A 19010-nucleotide genomic window follows, 5' to 3' on the forward strand; every position below is an offset into this window, starting at 1 on the left:
AGACAAAGACTTAGATGAAGTAGCAAAGTGAAATCTTTTTTCTTGATTCGAAGTCTTCGGTGGTGTTGGTCTTATTCTTGAAAGTAGAATGTGTTTTGTAAAATCTGATAAATGAAAGGATATAGAGGATATCGATGATTGATGTGACTTGAGGGTGTGGTTTTATAAATGGATTTAGAAGATAGAGATGACATGTGGCGCAATAGTAGCAACCGAAAATCTTATCTGAAATATGAGATGTGAATTTTATAATAAATATGGACACCTGGCCATCGGAAATCTTATCCAAATATTTTATCCAAAAATCTTATCAAAATTAATCTTATAAATATAAAAATAAAATTCATTTGTTGTGAATAATAATTGCCCTTTGCCCTAGAAAGGGTGGAAAAGCAACAATAAAATAGCTTGGGCAGACACTATTCACATGAATAGTACAAGTCCTTGCCTCCCCTTGCCTTTTGTCATGGCAAATTGGGTGAAAATGCTCTAAGCAGTCAACACTGGAGCATATAATATTTGTGGGAGACATCAATATATAATTTGAACATAATTAATTAAAATCTTAGAGCAAAATAAAATTCTAGCTATAGTAACATAGGTTTTACAGGCCTGAGTACATATTGCTAGCTAGTTGATTATTTGAGACAATAGCAATAAAAATAAAAATTAACATCTTATGGTAAAATCTTTAGCTTTTTCTTAATAGCACTTGATTCACTAAATTGTCCAAGTTTGTGGATGAAGAACCATGTGGCCCAGTAGCTTCTTCTGCAAGTTTCTTCCACTCCATGACCTTATTTTTCATCTTCTTACCCTTCTCACCCTCCATTAACTCTTTGACAAGCTTCTCTACCTCATCCTCTTCACATCATTACTAATCTCCATGCCAATGCCCCATTCATTGCAAGTATAGCGACAGTCCATTTGCTGGTCTGCGAAGAATGGCCAACAGAGCATAGGAACTCCTGCAGTAATGCTCTCGACTGTTGAATTCCAACCGCTGTGCGTTAAAAATCCTCCAACTGATGGGTGGTTAAGGACTTGCTCTTGTGGGCACCACCCAGCTATTAGACTTCTTCCCTTAGTTTCAGCCACAAATTCTGGCGGCAAAATAGCGGATTCTCCAATAACTAGATCAGGTCTAATTACCCAAAAGAATGGAAGCTTGCTATTTGCAAGTCCCCACCCAAACTCCACAAGCTGTTCTGGTGTCATGACTGCTATACTGCCGAAATTCACATAGACAACTGAGTTTGGTGTCTTCGTGTTTAGCCATTCGAGGCATTCAGTTTCTTCTTTCCATAGACTGTATCCCACCATTTTCAAAGGGTGTTCTGGTATTTTATTGAGATGCAATTGAAGAGGTCCAATGGAGTAAACACGGGGAAGCATAAATGAGAGAGCATCCAAAACATCTGGCTCCAAGGCATCAAAAGTATGAATAATGATTGCTGAAGCTTCATGAGCTCTATCGGTTTCTTCCATGATGAAGTTAAACATGATGTCATCCGGATTTGTGGTACGAAAGAAGGTCGGGAGATCCCTTAAACGGATATCTCTCATTCCTGGGATCCAATCTATTACGGTGTCCAGATAGCCATTTGTGAAACAGCTCTCATCTGCAATAGTACAAATGAAATTCAACTGAAGAAACATTTTATTAAAAGGTTATATATTTCACCATAAGCTAAACAACAATTGCTTCAATTAAAAGGTTATATATTTCACCTTTGAGTGGTGCAAGTCCTTTTTCGACCAAAGCACGAATTTGTTTAAATCCCATGAAGCTGCAGGCAGCTATAGTGTAGAACAGCACTATAGGGACTCCGATTTTTTCAGCGGCTGTGATTGTGAACGTGGACATGAAACCATCTGAAACTATGCAAGTCACAGGAGGATTGGTGGATGTTGATATGGCATCATTGTTGAGTTTTGCAAGGAGGGCAAGAAAGGGAGCCAATAAATTTTGTTTTCTGACGGATTCACAAAGCAAGGTGACATCTTGTGTGGCATCTTCATCTGAATCCGGAAGGCTATCTGGGATGGCTTCAAATTGAAAATCAGGCAAGCCATCAAGGGAATTGGGTCCTAGAGATTTAAGAAAGCGCTTGTGATTGAACTCTGTGTTAACAAAGGTTATATGAAAACCTCTGTGGTGGAGGAGCTTTGCAAATTTAAGCATTGCCTTTATATGACTTTGAGCAGGAACTGGAATGCAAACAGCATGTGGCTTTGTAGCTACTTCTTTGGAATCCATCTTAGCTTTTGTGTGTGCATTGCAGTGCTTGCAAATGCAGATTATATATAAAGCAAAACTGAGCTACTTTTCAATTTGTCCTGTTTTGGCTCTCTGTTTTTTTCCCTCCACACAAGTCTATGCAGATAAAGATATCCAGAGAGAGAAGAAAGTTGTCAGACAAATTGAGGTGAGAAGAAGCGAAGGGGAACTGGTATCTTCTATTGGCTTTTCCCCTATAAAGAATAATTTGGTTTCATTATCTTTTCTTGGCCTTTCCCCAATTCTTTCTCCAATTATTGGGGAACTAGTCAAAATAGCAAACTGAGGATAATGTCCAAAAAAGAAGTCTAGCTGTCAGACAAAATTGAGGTAATGAGATGAAGTAGCAAAATGGATCTTCACTTTACCTGCAACATAAATAACTAATCTACAAGTTAGTCATTGGTTGATAGTCAAATTTTCGACACACAAGTAACTGTGCAAAGAAAAGTCAGTTGATCAATCAAGACAAAAAGACAAAGACTTAGATGAAGTGGCAAAGTGAATCCTTTTCTTGATTCGAAGTCTTCGGTGGTGTTTGTCTTATTCTTGTGTTTCAATTATTTTCATGTTTCTAAAATTCAAATTCTCTCCCGTGATAAAAAATGGATTGCGCATACAAGCAAAACAATATTATAAGCAACAGTTCTCCTAGCCACGACATGGTAAATTGTGGCTATCAATTTTTATACACATGTGGCCTCAAATACATAAGCCACGGTGCAATTAAAACAAAGGAAGATAATTGATTAGAACGTCTCTAAAAAAACAGTGGCTCACAAAACAAAAAAAGGTAATAGCTATCTTCATCATTTGGTAATGATCAAAGGGATTTTAAAAATTTAGATTTATTGTAATTCTTGGAAGATTTACCTTCGATGACATTGGCTTTAGATGAAACTAGCAAAAGGTGCCCGCGCGATGTCATGGTTTTAAAATGCGTGAAATGTGTATAAAGCGATGAAAATAGGCAGGGAACATCTCAACTACCCAATTGCCAAAACACTCAAAGGATTTACCAACATGTTCAAATATTGTAATCATCTAAACCTATCATTACAACAACAAATTAACACCAACCAATTGTCAATTGATGCCATTAGCTAATTCCTATGCTCTATTCACAAAACTTAAAACAATTAATTGAAATTTCAGCCTAGAAACTCACCCCTTGCTTAACAGAACTGAAAACACCAACCAAACTGCTCTATCCAAAGCAAAGAAAGACCACCTGCAAAATATCAAAAGAAAACATGATTTTTTTAAAAAGAAGAAAAAGAAAAAACAGAAAAATCGGGGAAGAAATTAGCTTGAGTATTTTATGCATGCACAATCTTTTCATTAAACCAAAAAATTAGCTTGAGCAAAATCTGTATGGAAAGAAACCACAGGGAAAATGTATGTAATTGAGTTCCTTACCTCTCCAACATTAAATATAAATCTTTGCTTGTCAAAGAATAGCAACACTGAAGGAGATGTATCTTGCGTATCCATTCCAAGTCCCTAGCAGCTGCAAAGAGTAGAAGCATGGCCAAATTATTAGCCCATGAAAAGGAAAAAAAACAATATAACCAAACTCTGCATTCTGAAATTAGGATATACAAACTTTTTTAGTTTTCAATAAGTCTCCATTCAATGCAAAAATCAACAAAAATCCGCTTGGTAAATCAAACCCACAAACAAAAAAACCTATGAATTTTAACTTTTCTGAATTCTTTCTCATCATCTCTAATGTCCACAAACAGAATTCCAATTTAGAAGTCAGATTTTCAAATCCCACATATTTCCTAAACCAATCTTCTTCAAGTCAACTATGCTAAAACATTGCAATCAGTTCCTAGAATCACACTCCCAAATTTTCTTTCCCCTACCAAAACAAAAATTATCAAATTCAAATTCCCAGTCCCATAAACCAGTATAAGAACGAATTTGAATTAAAACCCTGTAGTAAAAGAATGAACATGTCTTTAAACATAACTACCCAAATAGCAGCATATCCTGCTTACCAAAACAGAGCTATCCTAAACCCTGTAACAAAAGAACCAGCATATCCAAATACCGATTTTGAGGGTTTACCAACTAATTTTTAATAATCAAACAGAAAACCTTACCAAAAGCAATCATATAGTATTTTAATAACTAAATTGTTTCACCTGGTTTCATCAAAATAATAACACAATCAAATCAATTTCAGTATTTGGATAACATTTGCAAATCAATAACACAGATCCACTATGAGGAAAAATTAGGAATTTGGACTTTTAGGGCAGCAAATTAAAACAGGTCTTATAGTTTAATAAAATAAGATCCAAGATATTAGTAACAAAAAAAAAATGAAAAAGAAGAACAACAAAAATTGAATGGAAAGATGAAGCAAAATTTACTTACAGATCAGTGAGAGAGAGAGACCGAAACATAGAAAAAGCTGGAGTTCAATCTTAAGAAGAAGACCAACGCTCGCCACTCCTATAAAGTCAAAGCCTCCAGATAACAATTGATAACAAACTTAGAACAATTGTGATAATTTATAATTAAATAGGTATGAGAGAATTAAGCCAAAACACTCAACCTTTAATAGCCTCAAATCAATGGGTGTTTATTCTATTGCTACAAATTTGGAAACTGGTAGGTGTTAGTGCAAACAAATGGAAAAATTTAGTGAAGACAATTTACAGAATTAAGGCCACAAAATCAACTGCACAAACCACAATTTAAATACGCCACATTCTACGAATGTGGTGGACAAAAGTATAATGTCATTGCCACAAATTATTAAATACCTATAACAGAATGAATCCAAAAGACCCAGCCTTTAATAGAATCAAACCAAATACCCATAACAGAATCAAACCATGTGCAAGTTTGTTGTACAAAAGAATAGATTATCTCTAGACACCTATGGTCAAAACTGATACATGTATTCCCATTTATAGGCTATGTTAATTTAATGGAGAAGCTATAAAACCAGAAATAACCTATAAACACCTATAGGTTATAGAACCCTAATCAACTTACTGATAGCATCAAGGGAAGCCAAGAGGACCTGTCCGGGAACTATGGCAAAGAATGCATTCCCTGCTTGGGATTTAACCAAACGTCCCATCACTGATCAAATCGTAATACCAACCCCATCAAGCATAGATTTGCCAAGCTTTGATGCCATTTTTGACAACTACTATCACTGAATTAGCAAAATAAAGTAGAAAGAACTGATAAGAAAAAATAAATTTAATGTGTTAAACTTATAACCATAAAAACTTAAAAAGAAATTCATATAGTCCTCAGGGGAACCTTTCAAATTGATTCAGTATGAAATCTAACATTAAAAAATCATAAAATAAACCTAACCTCCAACATAAAATACCCATTTCATATGAGATTTCCTTCCCTGTTTCTGCTTCATGTCACCTATATACCAAAGAAAAGATATCAAGAGAAATATCATTTTAAGGTATAAAAATAAACCATAACTATGAAGGAAGAAACACATTCATTGTCCACATCTCAATTCATTATAAGGTATAAAAATAAACCACAACTAATCCTAAAATTAAGGATTTAAAGTAACAAATTTACAATAAAGATTTTTTTAAAAAAGTTCAAACTTAAAATGGAACCAAGTGAAAGAAGAGAAAACTACCAAAGGCTATGGAGCATAAAGCATTTAAGTTTTTGAGAAGAATGTGCAGAGAAATCGGGTGTAAAAGAAGGTGTGGATATGCTGATAGGTTTTCATAATATTCCAGAGGATGCCTATGACGCAACCTCCTTCACATCTGCCACCAAAGCCAAACATCAAATACAAAATACGATTCAAATTATCGAAACAAAATTAGAAAAAAGCGAAATAAATGTGATAAAAGAGTGACGCTTTGGGGTCAAAGGTGGAGCCCTTTGGCAACAAATTGGATTTTGCCAGGAGGAGAGTTGAGAAGGAACCACTTCCCCACCCCAAAAAAACATTGACTACATTAGACACTAACAAATAATCAAAATGGGTACAAATTTATTAATTGGAAAAAAATAAAGTATAAACAGCAAAGAGAACAAACCTCATTAATGGCAAGCACTTGGCCATTGCTCTTCTTGACCTTCTTCAGCTTCCTCATGAAATACCTAATCCAAACAAATCAACCAACAATATTAAGTTTAACCAAAAATTCACCAATGAACATTTGGGAAGGCTAAGGATTATTTGAACTTGGACTTGGCGTGAACCTCATTTGTGGCCCAGAGCTTCATTTGGTAAATCTTGGGGTGCTCATTAGATGCCATAGGGAGCTTTCTCCCAACAACCTGTACTGGTGGAACTGCAACACAAAAAAGACACCGTTAATTGCAGCTTTACCATTTGACATGCCCTAAGAGAAATATATCACACAAAAACAAATACCAAATTAAATGGAACCTAAGAAACTGTGAAGATAATTTCTAGATATTTGTTCACCAAATTTCATACAACAATCCTCCACTTAAACTGACTGTTCACAACAATACTAAGAATTTGTAGGCATATTACATATGCAATATTTGGCTAATCCATTTCACCAGCAACCATATATTTAACTAAATAAACTATGTCGAAAACCAAATGGGTATTCTTCCAGAATAAAACCAACCTTCTTGAAGCATACCCATCTAAGTTATAAGAACCCCTTAGCATCCCAATACCCTAACATGGAAAAAAGAAGCATAATTTAGAATTCTGTAACAGAAATTGTCTCATTAAATTAAACAGAAATAAAAAACAGCGAATTTAAGGCTGAGATGTAATCGACTTATTGAAAGAAAAAAAATTGAGGGTGAGAGAACGATTGACAAACCTCTTTGCTAGTCCAAATGCGGAACCCTACTTCGTTTTTTCTTGCAACACCTTCAAAGTCAGTCAACATTCTGTGCTGTTCTACAAAAGATATTTACGAACACAGAACGTCATAAAATACCTTTATTGTAAATTTGTTCAACACAAAAAATCCAGAACCAAAAAATTTGACGAAATTCTATTAAAAGAAAAATAACTGAAATTAAAGAGAGGGAGAGAGAACATTGTATCCCTCAACTTCTGTACATATACACTGGCTCTGTCCCACAACATCAGCAAGGGCAATGGCAAGCCTTTATTCACGCACAAACAGTCACCTGCCATTACCAATTCAAAAGCCTGTTCAATCCCATCACAGGGGAGAAATACAATCAAAATTAATAAAAGGGAAAGAAATTGAAATACAGTGGAGGCGATTAAAAGATGCAAACCTTGTTTCTATTTCAAAGTCCACGAATAGATGTAAGTGCACCATTTTGTTGTAGTCCTGCAATGCACAGAGTCATCAGCTTCACCCAAGCAACTCCGCATGCCAATTCAAATCTACCATGAACCAATCCATAAGCCCAAACATAGAACCCAATTATATGATAAACCATCACACAAAAGGCTTAATTTTGGTCCAAAAGGGCAATTCGAGGATATGGTTCTTACTTGAAATGCTTTGTTGAGGTTGCAAAATCACCTTTTTCCTCATGCTCAAACCATTCAATAACCAAAAAACAATGAAAGGAAATTTTCATTGTAATGCTAAGCACATGTATGAAAGAACAAAGGCACCAACTTTTCAATCCAACATAATTATAGAACAAAGACTCAAACTTTTTCCTTTATGTCCTTGAGTTTCCACAGAAACCCAAGTGATTTCAATAAAAAGTACTAATGTTATTAAGTGGGTGACCTCAAATGCTCTTATAAGCATAATTATTGAACTCCTACCCACAAAACAACAGTAAAATGTTTAAAAAGATGACATTTTCTGTTTTTTTCTTGCATTTTCTAAGCAAACAAACAGAGAGTAAGTAGGTTTCTACATATTTTATACAGTGTAAAATCAGATTTTTTGTTTGAATGATCTTATATTGAACCAACCATCTCTACCTTCCAGCTAAGAGACTGGTCGATTAGTTCAGAATATCAGCTCCTAATCATATTTTCTTTTAGATGCAAACAGATATTAAGCTCCTAGGGTTCATTATCCACATGCTCAAATAGAGAGAGACAGAGAGATCTTGACTGCTTAATAATTTTTTGGGCAAGAATCAAAGGATTGAACAGCACGCTCAGAAACCCAACAGCAAGCCATTAATCCGTTAAAAAGTAAAGGGATGCAAACCTGAAGAGAAAAGATGGAAGAACTTGCAGATCGAAAATCTCTCAGACGAACGTTGCACAGAGGATGAAAGATGGTTGAACCAACGAATGAGCAGATGAGATGAGATGAAGACCAAACGAACGGCGAGATTCGCAAGGCGCTAGCCCAAATGGAAATCTACGGCCCCAAAGGAATCCGAAGATCGAAGTCCATGGCTGCCCCAACCAGCCCAACCAAGCTGGTTCGGCGGACGATCGCTGTGGAAAGCGAAACAGTGGGGAGAGTTAGCATCCAAAGAGAGAAGGGCAAAAAAGGAACATAAGGAAAATTTCAGTAAAGGGCAAAATCGGCACTTCACTATTCCTAAGCTACAGTCTAGGAACAGTGAATTCGTGAACTCGTTTTAGTATATATATAATTTCTTTGGCTCTGATGACTTTGTCCTGCATACAGTTCTTTTCTTTGATTCGGATGTGCACAATTAAGTCAAGGCTCATTTGCTTCCTTTTGTGCTTCATGTTGTTCTTGTAGTCCTTCCATGATTCAGGGAGCTTTTCAATGAGACTTCCACACACAAATGTTTTAGGACACATATTTGCTCTCCACCATTTGGAATTGCAGGAAATTTCCAATTGCATATTTTTGGGTGCCAGCATCTTCGATCATGTACTTTTTGTTCAAATTCTCCCAAATCTCTTTTGCGGTTTTGTATGAACAATATATATCAAACAACTCGTTAGAAAGTATGCTCAAAATTGTGTGCCTACATATTTTGTTACCTTTCTCCCACTGTGCTAGTGCTTTATTGTAGTTGTCGGTTCCTTCCATTGGCTTGAGCTTGGTAAGGTAGGTGGAGAGGTTGAGAACATCAAGGGTGGAAAACACTCGTTCTTGCCAGCGTTTAAAGAAAGCTCCATTGAAGGTGTCAATCTTGGAAACATCAGGAAGTTTGGTGATGGCATCCATGGATATACCCTTAAGATTGTTGGAAATATTGGTTGTGGATGCTCTCCTTTGATCACGAACAGTAGGTTGAGGTGTGTAAGCCACTGTCTTTAAGAGTAGATCCGCCCCTCTTGAGATATATAATATCTCAGTGTAGCAAGTTATGACGTCTTACCCTCCAGGATACAACAACCTTTGATCCTTGTAAACGTACACTCGCAATACTTGGATCGGATGAACACTTGAATCTTTCCCTTGGAAGTAAAATAAAATTAACACAATAAAACTGTATGAAAATTGTGAGGAAAGGAAATAATGTGGGAGGACAGGAATTGAGAGAAAATGCTCAAATTGAGATGTCTTTTGAGCCAAAATAGCCAAGGCTATACATATAGAAGTTGCTGACACCGAAGAGACATTGGTCATTAAAGAAAAAATATTGCCGTTTGATAAATAATGGTGGCACAGTTTAGAAATTGAATACTAATACCAATAGACTAATTAAATATATATATATACACAAACGGTTATGTAATCAAGACCTTCGGCAAATCAAAGTGATTATATAAGCAAAAGTTTTCCCTGTAGGAATCAAATAAATTGACAAAGATAGCCAACAGAATTTAATGCCCAGAACAAACAAACAAGTAAATGATATTTGAGTGGGTATACAGTATTTTTCACAATTAAACCAATTAAACATTATCAAGCAATCAGAATAAAGATTCAAATTGTTTTCCACTCCATGGCCTTATTCTTCATTAGTGAAATACAATGTGAAGTGGGCCCTACAAGGGTGTCCCTCAAATAACTTATTTGAGGAATCCCTCAATGGAAGCTCTCTACATATAAAAGATATTTGAACTGCAAAGCCCCATATTCATCAAACCACGAAGACGCATTCGATCGGGTTTGATTTTTGAGCACATGGAGATAATTAGAGCTTAGTTTCATTTGTAATATTATGCAATTTCCTTGCTTCATTTAGCAATGGTTCTTCTTCGCTTGTTGTATATTCTAAAAATTCAGCACTGGGCTAGAGTGGCACGTATATTCGTCCTTGTTTTCGTATCGAATATTAGTGAACCATAATATGCTTACTATGTGTCGTATTGCGTGAAAATTGCACATAATTGCTACTCTTAGTATAATTACAAAAACTAACACAATCCTCAACAAGCAAATTAAGAATATACTGGCGTGGCTAATGAGGTCTAACACATTGGAAAAGGGTTTTGATATGCAGACCAATGATCTCAAGTTCAAATCCCCATGGCACTTTGGTAGGGTATGTGTCGAGAAACTCCCTCCCCTTTGTAGTTGAGGCTATCGCTTATATTAAAAATAAAATAAAAAAGATTGGGGATGACATAAGTTTCCTAGGAGCCAAATCATGTAAAGACCTTCTAACTTTTGACCCCCCAAAAAATTTCAATAGTAAGGCCCAAGAATCTTAACTGTCAAACATATTAAGGTAATAAGGAAAGACGAGGAAACAAAGTAGGATTTGGATTTTCTCTTTTCTTTAACCTTTTTTTTTTTTTTTTTTTGTGTTTTCTTGTTTTTTTTCTTTCTTTCGAATTAAGCATTTAACAATTAATAAGAAATTACATGCTTATCTCTAACATAATCATAATTGTTTACTTTTAATTTACATTCTATGACCGCTCCTACCAAAACAAGTGTGGTTACTGCGACGAATCTAACTTAGTCACTGGGGCTGGTTCTATTAATTTAATATATTATTAATATAATGCATCATGGTTAGTGCACAATTGCCTGAAGAATGATGAGACTTTAGAGTTGAAGGCTTGAAACCTTAATCAGAATAAAATTCTACATATATATTGCTAGCTAGTTGATTATTTGAGACAATGGCAATGGAAATGATAATTAATAACATCAATATTCTTATGGAAACATCTTAACTTTTTCTCAATAGCACTTGATTCACTAAATTGTCTAAATTTGTGGATGAAGAACCATGTGGACCAGTACCTTCTTCTGCAAGTTTCTTCCACTCCATGACCTTATTTTTCATCTTCTTACCCTTCTCTCCCTCCATTAACTCTTTGACAAGCTTCTCTACCTCATCCCTCTTCACATCATTACTAATCTCCATGCCAATGCCCCATTCATTGCAAGTATAGCGACAGTCCATTTGCTGGTCTCCGAAGAATGGCCAACAGAGCATAGGAACTCCTGCAGTAATGCTCTCAACTGTTGAATTCCAACCGCTGTGCGTTAAAAATCCTCCAACTGATGGGTGGTTAAGGACTTGCTCTTGTGGGCACCACCCAGCTATTAGACTTCTTTCCTTGGTTTCAGCCACAAACTCTGGCGGCAAAATTGCAGATTCTCCAATAACAAGATCAGGTCTAATTACCCAAAAGAATGGAAGCTTGCTATTTGCAAGTCCCCACCCAAACTCCACAAGCTGTTCTGGTGTTATGACTGCTATACTGCCGAAATTCACATAGACAACTGAGTTTGGTGTCTTCGTGTTTAGCCACTCGAGGCATTCAGTTTCTTCTTTCCATAGACTGTATCCCACCATTTTCAAATGTGTTCTGGTATTTCATTGATATGCAATTGAAGAGGTCCAATGGAGTAAACATGGGGAAGCATGTAGAAAATATATTTGGCTTGAATAATCTTTCATTAATAACATAGAGATATATATACACGAGTTTTCCTTGTACACTAAGGAATCCTACAATCTAGGAATTCCATCTAGGGAAGGATTGGGTATATGAATCAATTACAAATTCTTTCCTATCTAAAATACATTTACTTTCTAACACTCCCCCTCAAGTTGGAGAGTGGATGTCAAGAACGCCCAACTTGCGCAACATAGCTGAAAACTTCTCCTTGCCCAAAGGTTTCGTAAATGTGTCAGCTAGTTGCTGTGAAGAATTCACATGCCATGTAGAAACAGTACAATCAATTATTTTGTCACGAATAAAATGACAATCCATCTCAATATGTCGTGTTCTCTCATGGAAAACTGGATTTGCTGCTATATGTAATGCCGCCTGATTATCACAATACATACGAGATGCTTCTGAAGATGGCAAGTGCAAATCTTGCAACAGAAAACGTAACCAAGTAACCTCACAACAGGTGCTTGCCATGGCCCTATATTCGGCTTCTGCAGAGGACAGTGAAACCGTCCTTTGTCTCTTAGTTCGCCAGGAAATCAATGAATCACCCAAGAATACACAATATCCAGTAGTTGAACGACGGGTTATGGGGCAACCAGCCCAATCCGAATCACAATAAGCAATTAAATCTAACTTGTTATCGACTGAAAAAGCAAACCTTGACCTGGAGTGGACTTGAGATATCGAATAACTCGAAGAGCAAGATCCATGTGAGGTAATCGTGGCTGGTGCATGAAGCGACTTAGGACATGTACCGAATAGGTGATGTCCGGTCGGGTAATAGTTAGATAGAGCAGTCGTCCCACCAATCGTCTATATTTTTCGGGATCTTTGAGTAATTCGCTTTGTCAGAAAGCTTGGCTTCCTCCATTGGAAAGTCAACTGGTCGAGCACCTAAGAACCCATAATCTTTGAGTATCTCAAGTGCATATTTTCTTTGTGAAACATAAATGCCTTTCTTGGATCGGGAGACTTCAATACCCAAAAAATATTTCAAATCACCTAAGTCTTTGATACGGAAACGGGTGTGTAGAAAACTCTTGAGAGAATTAATGGCATCAATATCATTTCCTGTAATCAGAATATCATCAACATAAATTAATAATGCTGTAAAAGACTTGCCAACTTTGCGGGTGAAGAGAGAATAATCGGCCTTTGATTGGATAAAACCAGAAGCAAGGATGGCTTCAGTAAACTTGGCAAACCACTGTCGAGAAGCTTGTTTAAGTCCATAGAGAGATTTGTGGAGGCGACACACAAGGTTCTCCCCCCGCCGAAGACCAGGAGGAGGGGATGATAGATCTCCTCATGTAAATCACCATGGAGAAAGGCATTATGAACATCGAGTTGTTGGATAACCCAAAGATCTTGTGGCGGCGACCAAAAGACAACGAACGGTGATCATCTTGGCAAATGGGAGAAAAGGTTTCATGATAATCCAGGCCCTCGCTTGAGTAAAACCTTTGGCAACAAGGCGAGCTTTGTAGCGCTCAACAGAACCATCAAGACGGTGTTTGATCTTGTACACCCACTTGCGGCAATGGGAATTTGCCAGAGGCAAATGAGTAAGGGTCCAAGTGTGATTGTCAGCAAGAGCAGCAAGTTCGGAGTCCATAGCCTCACGCCAGCGAGGATCGCTGTTGGCCTCTGCAAAATAGGAAGGTTCTACGCTGCGACTGATGGAGTTAACAAAAGAAAGATGTCTGGGCGAGTACCGATGGTAAGAAATAAAATTACAGAGGGGAAAACGAGTACTGGGAAGGACCGGTCGACGAAGACGAGGATTGATGTGGGGCAGAATCACTGCGAGCAAACGAAGTCCTTGAGGCGTGTGGAGGTTGCTTGGGACGGGAGGAGATACGGGTGGGCCGAGGCGTGTCAGTGGGCGGGCTGGGTGACCGGGACGCTAGCGGAAGGAGTGGGATCCGTGGGAAGAGGGAGGTCAGTGGGGTAGGACCGGTGGCGGAATGAGTGGGGTCCGTGGGTGGAGGGAGGAGGTCTGGGTCAGGGGCAGGCCGGTGGTGGACGGAGAAGGAGGAGAAGGGTCGGAGGTCAAAGGGAATGGGTCCGGAGGGCAATAAAGGAAGGAGGGTCCGGTGGTATGTGGTGGTGTGGATGGGTCGGGGCTGGAGAAAGGGAACGTATCTTCCATGAAGAGAACGTCGCGGCTAGTGAAAGTTTTATGGGTTTCAAGGTCATAAAGTTTGTAAGCTTTCTGGCCAATGGGATAGCCAATGAAAACAGATTTGTGGGCTCGAGGAGCGAATTTGGAGCTTGGGTGAACAGAGGTGGCATAGGCAAGGCAACCAAAAACTCTCATATGGTTATAAGAGGGTGCTTTGTGGTAGAGAATGTCAAAAGGGGTTTTGTTGTGGAGGAGAGATGTAGGGAAGTGATTGATAAGGTAAGCGGCAGTAAGAACACACTCCCCCCAAAATTTTATGGGCAAATTAGATTGAAAACGAAGGGCTCGTGCAGTTTCAAGGAGATGGCGGTGTTATGCGTTCAACAACTCCATTTTGTTGGGGTGTGTAAACGCAAGAGTGTTGATAAATTATCCCATGGGCAGAAAAGAAATTGCGCATGGCGAAGAATTCTCCCCCATTGTCAACACGGATTTGTTGAACTTTGAGATGAAATTGTGTGTCAACATAGGCAAAAAAGGTTTTGAGGAGGGCCTGTGTTTCATGTTTATGTTTCATAAGAAAAACCCAAGTAAAACGAGAAAAATCATCAACTATGGATAAAAAATAATAAGCCCCAGTAAGAGAGGGATGTTTATTAGGACCCCAAATGTCACAATGTAAAAGAGAGAAAGGTCTAGAAGTTGAAATAGAACTAAGGCCAAAAGGTTGGCGAGTTTGTTTTGCCAACGGACAAATATCACAAACATGACACGAATCAAAAGAGCAATTTAAAGAGGTACTAGCTAAGAATTGCAAACGGGCTGGGGAAAGATGTCCTAGCCGGCGGTGCCAAAGGTTGGTGGAGGTGGTGAGAAGGTGACAGGAAGATGGACGGTCATCGGAGGTGGTGGAGGCGAGCGCCACTAGGTAGTAAAGATCTCTCTCGCTTACCCATACCAATCGTCGTCTTCGAAACCAAGTCCTGCAAAAGAACCCAAGAAGGAAAAAAAGTTACGGAACAGCGTAACCCATCTGTAATTTTACTAACGGATAAAAGATTAATATTAAAACTAGGCACACATAAAACATCTTTCAATTGTGTATGAGAATTTAATGAAATTGTTCCTGTCAAAGTGATCGGAGCCTTGTCTCCACTAGGCAAGGAAACAGGAGATGAATGAGTGGTGGGGGTGCTATTTGTCAATAAATGAGAAGAACATGTGATGTGATCTGTCGCGCCGCTATCAATGATCCATGGACCATGAGAGGAAGCGATGGGTGACAAACCTTGAGAAAAGGAACTAGCAGGAGCAGCATGTGCTTGCGGGTTGGAAGGAGAGGAACTGCATGTATCAGCCATCACAGACATGATTTGTTGATATTGGCTGTCGGATAAGTGGGGCATGGTGGACTGAATATCTTGGAGAGTTGGAGCATGGGCGGTGACTTGGTGGGCAGCAGATGAGGCATGAGAACGGTGGGTTGTCGCTGTTGGTGTTGTGCCGATTCTGTTGCCGTTGTTGGTGTGGTTGCGGCGTGGAATGGGCCGCCATAGCGGGGTGACCGGGTGGGTATCCATGAAGTTGGTAACAGGTATCTCGGGTATGGTGATCATAGTTGCAATAGGTGCAGTGGAGTGGAGGTCGATCTCCTCTGGGACGAGAGCGAGAATCATGACGAACGGCCATGGCTGCGATCGCGAATCAGAGTACGTGTGGAGCCAAGTTCTCGCTGTTTCTCTTCCTGTGAGATGAATGAATATGCTTGTCGAGCCGACGGGAGAGGTTTCATCAACAAAATCTGGCCACGGATGGCACTGTAGGATTCGGGTAATCCCATGAGAAACTGCATAAGTCTATTGGTTTCGTTCTGTGCACCGCATGTGCAAGATGTGGCCTCACCGAAGGATGCCAACTCATCCCAAAACCCCTTCAATTTGGTGTAATATGCAGCAATAGAAAGCTGTCCTTGAGTGAGAGAAGCAATCTCACGGTTGATTTGAAAGAGACGAGGGACATTGTTTTGAGAAAAACGCTCGCGAAGGTCATCCCAAATGTCGTGAGCGGTGGATAAATAAATGACGTTGTCAGCCACATCTGGTTCCAGAGAAGTTAAGAGCCACGACACCACCATGTCGTTGCATCGCTGCCATGCCGCAGAATCGAGAGGGTGCTTGTCCGCCTTAGGTTTCTTGATGGATCCATCTATGAACCCAATTTTATTTTTAGCACTAAGAGAAATCTTCATCGAGCGAGACCAAGTGTTGTAGTTGTCGCCATTGAGTTTCTTTGAAACGAGGACCAACCCAGGGTGGTCTGAGTGGTTGAGAAAAAGAGGGTCAGCGGCTTCATTGCTGCCCTTTGCGGAGGAGCCGTCGTCACCCATGTGTGAGAGACGAGAGAAGAAAAAAAGCTAGGTTTTTGAAACCTGCTCGTATACCATGTAGAAAATATATTTGGCTTGAATAATCTTTCATTAATAACATAGAGATATATATACACGAGTTTTCCTTGTACACTAAGGAATCCTACAATCTAGGAATTCCATCTAGGGAAGGATTGGGTATATGAATCAATTACAAATTCTTTCCTATCTAAAATACATTTACTTTCTAACAAAGCATAAATGAGAGAGCATCCAAAACATCTGTCTCCAAGGCCTGAAAAGTATGAATAACGATTGCTGAAGCTTCATGAGCTCTATCGGTTGCTTCCATGATGAAGTTAAATACGATGTCATCCGGATTTGTGATTTGCACGAAGGTCGGAAGATCCCTTAAACGGATGTCTCTCATTCCTGGGATCCAATCTATTACGGTATCCAGATAGCCATTTGTTAAACAGCTCTCATCTGCAATACAGTTAAGAGTAGTTATATATTTCACCTTTGAGTGGAGCAAGTCCTTTTTCGACCACAGCGCGAAGTTGTTTACATCCCATGAAGCTGCAGGCAGCTATAGTGTAGAACAGCACTATAGGGGCTCCAATTTCTTCAGCAGCTGTGATTGTGAACGTGGACAAGAAACCATCTGAAACTATGCAAGTCACTGGAGGATTGCTAGATGTTTCTATGGCATCATTGTTGAGTTTTGCAAGGAGGGTATGAAAGGGAGCCAAGAAATTTTTTCTGACGGACTCACAAAGCAAAGTGACATCTTGTGTGGTGTCTTCATTTGAATCTGGAAGGCTATCCGGGATGGCTTCAAATTGAAAATCAGGCAAGCCATCGAGGGAATTGGATCCTAGAGTTTTAAGAAAGCGCTTGTGATTGAACTCTGTGTTAACAAAGGTTATATGAAAACCTCTATGGTGGAGGAGCTTTGCAAATTTAAGCATTGCCTTTATATGGCTTTGAGCAGGGAATGGAATGCAAACAGCATGTGGCTTAGTAGCTACTTCTGTGGAATCCATATTTGCTTTTGTGTGTGCATTGCAGTGCTTGCAAATGCAGATTATTTATAAAGCAAAACGGAGCTACTTTTCAATGTGTCCTGTTTTGGCTCTCTGTTTTTTCCCCTTCACACAAGTCTATGCAGATAAGATAGCTAGAGAGGGAAGAAAGTTGTCAGATAAATTGACGTGAGAAGAAGCGAAGGGGAACTGGTATATTCTATTGGCTTTTCCCCTATAAAGAATAATTTTGTTTCATTATCTTTTCTTGGCCTTTCACCTATAAAGAATAAATTGAGGTGATAAGATAGCTAGAGCAGAAGAAAGTTTTTTCTCCAATTATTGGGCCACAAAAAGTTTCGGGTGATGGGTCTGCAATTCTTGGGGGCTGCTATGTTTGGGGTTTGAGTATGGGTGGGTTTCCCGGGTTTGGGTGGTGGGCCTTATTGGGTTTGGATGATGGCTATGTGTAGTTAATTTAAAAAAAATAATTTAAATCTATTTTTTAATATTTAATTTGGATTATAAAGTATTTTAATAGCTAAATTATTAAAATGCCCCTGCCACTTCAACACACTTAACGGTTTTGTGAACAGAAATAGACAAAAATGGTAAAGTGAGAAAATTTTAGCAATTTTTAGAGATTTTGGGAGTTAAGTGAGAAATTTTAAGTTCTTAGGATAAAGTGAGACCAAGTGCCCGTTTCAAGGGGTATAACAATAATTAAGCCACAATCATTGGAGTGCTTGCAAAATGCAAATGCAGATTATTTTATTTCACTAATCCAAACTGTCTATTTGTGTAGATATTCATTCAAAGATCATCTCTACAAAAAACCACTTGAATCCGATATCATTTGACTATTCAATTAAATTATTGAAATTTAAGCACTCTCTTGAAGTATCGTGTTTATTGATTTTGTTGATCTCTATTAGATGTTATAATGATTTTCAATTTGTCTGATTATTTTTAGGGAGTTTCACTAAAACACCCAAAATGGGGGTTGAAATTATAAAAAAACCCAAGCACTATTTAAACATATAAACACACCCAAAACCCATCATTACACACACTCAAAACTCATTTATAAACACACCCAAAAAGTTGACTTTGTGGTTGATTTTGGGTGTGTTTCTATGTTTAAATAGTGCTTGGGTTGTTTTATAAATACGTGTCTAGAATTGGGTTTATTTATAAATTTGTATTATTTTTATAAAGATGATCTATGAGTGAAGATTTGAAAAATAGACGATTTGGATTGTTGAAAAAAAATTCGTAAGGTTTTCAAATAAAATTATTTGAGGAATCTCTCAATAAAAATGAATTATATATATATATTAGAAATTGTCACATCACTAATAGTCAACAAAATATGATTAAATGTTTTAAATCTTTTTGACTTTATACACTCATGTTGGTCAAGAATTTCGAAAAGTTCGTCATTGATTGATAGATAGTCAACTTATGAT

General features: G+C 38.2%; 2 protein-coding genes and 3 pseudogenes across 47 annotated transcripts; all 5 read right to left on the reverse strand.

The window, feature by feature from the left end:
- Positions 1-537: 537 nt before the first annotated feature.
- Positions 538-2432, reverse strand: LOC148918240 (7-deoxyloganetin glucosyltransferase-like; annotated as a pseudogene). The gene is made up of 2 exons (XR_016126233.1): positions 1732-2432; positions 538-1622 (listed from the first exon to the last, which is right to left on the reverse strand). The product of XR_016126233.1 is annotated as a 7-deoxyloganetin glucosyltransferase-like (transcript).
- Positions 2433-3248: 816 nt separating this feature from the next.
- LOC103320679 (uncharacterized) lies at positions 3249-8609 on the reverse strand. 45 transcript variants are annotated; one of them, XR_016126236.1, is made up of 12 exons: positions 8439-8609; positions 7758-7808; positions 7535-7590; positions 7301-7442; positions 7105-7184; positions 6901-6953; positions 5922-6057; positions 5630-5689; positions 5297-5462; positions 4670-4762; positions 3701-3791; positions 3249-3512 (listed from the first exon to the last, which is right to left on the reverse strand). XR_016126236.1 is itself a non-coding variant. In XM_089050817.1 (11 exons), the coding sequence occupies exons 8-11, from the start codon at positions 5382-5384 to the stop codon at positions 3446-3448; spliced, it is 339 nt and encodes a 112-aa protein (XP_088906943.1). In that variant the 5' UTR covers positions 5385-5462; positions 5630-5689; positions 5922-6057; positions 6901-6953; positions 7105-7179; positions 7342-7420; positions 7535-7590; positions 8440-8609; the 3' UTR covers positions 3249-3445. The 45 variants fall into 45 exon arrangements, 34 of the variants coding, with proteins under 34 accessions (XP_088906943.1, XP_088906942.1, XP_088906934.1 ...); XR_016126235.1 differs by lacking the exon at positions 7758-7808 and having other exon boundaries at positions 4670-4747; positions 8440-8609; XR_016126234.1 differs by lacking the exon at positions 7758-7808 and having other exon boundaries at positions 8440-8609.
- A 2608-nt stretch (positions 8610-11217) lies between these two features.
- LOC148918241 (7-deoxyloganetin glucosyltransferase pseudogene) lies at positions 11218-11900 on the reverse strand (annotated as a pseudogene).
- Positions 11901-12012: 112 nt separating this feature from the next.
- On the reverse strand, positions 12013-16552 carry LOC148918242 (uncharacterized). The gene is given in 11 exon segments (XM_089050521.1): positions 12013-12625; positions 12873-13211; positions 13285-13321; positions 13323-13410; positions 13469-13627; positions 13785-14194; positions 15072-15134; positions 15201-15673; positions 15732-15849; positions 15851-16114; positions 16235-16552. Coding segments are annotated over 11 exon segments (2706 nt in total). The 5' UTR covers positions 16538-16552; the 3' UTR covers positions 12013-12173.
- A 445-nt stretch (positions 16553-16997) lies between these two features.
- On the reverse strand, positions 16998-17562 carry LOC148918243 (7-deoxyloganetin glucosyltransferase pseudogene; annotated as a pseudogene).
- Positions 17563-19010: the final 1448 nt, after the last annotated feature.

The sequence above is a fragment of the Prunus mume genome, linkage group LG4 (genome assembly GCF_029339155.1).
Source record: "Prunus mume cultivar Tortuosa linkage group LG4, ASM2933915v1, whole genome shotgun sequence".
Lineage (NCBI taxonomy): Eukaryota > Viridiplantae > Streptophyta > Magnoliopsida > Rosales > Rosaceae > Prunus > Prunus mume.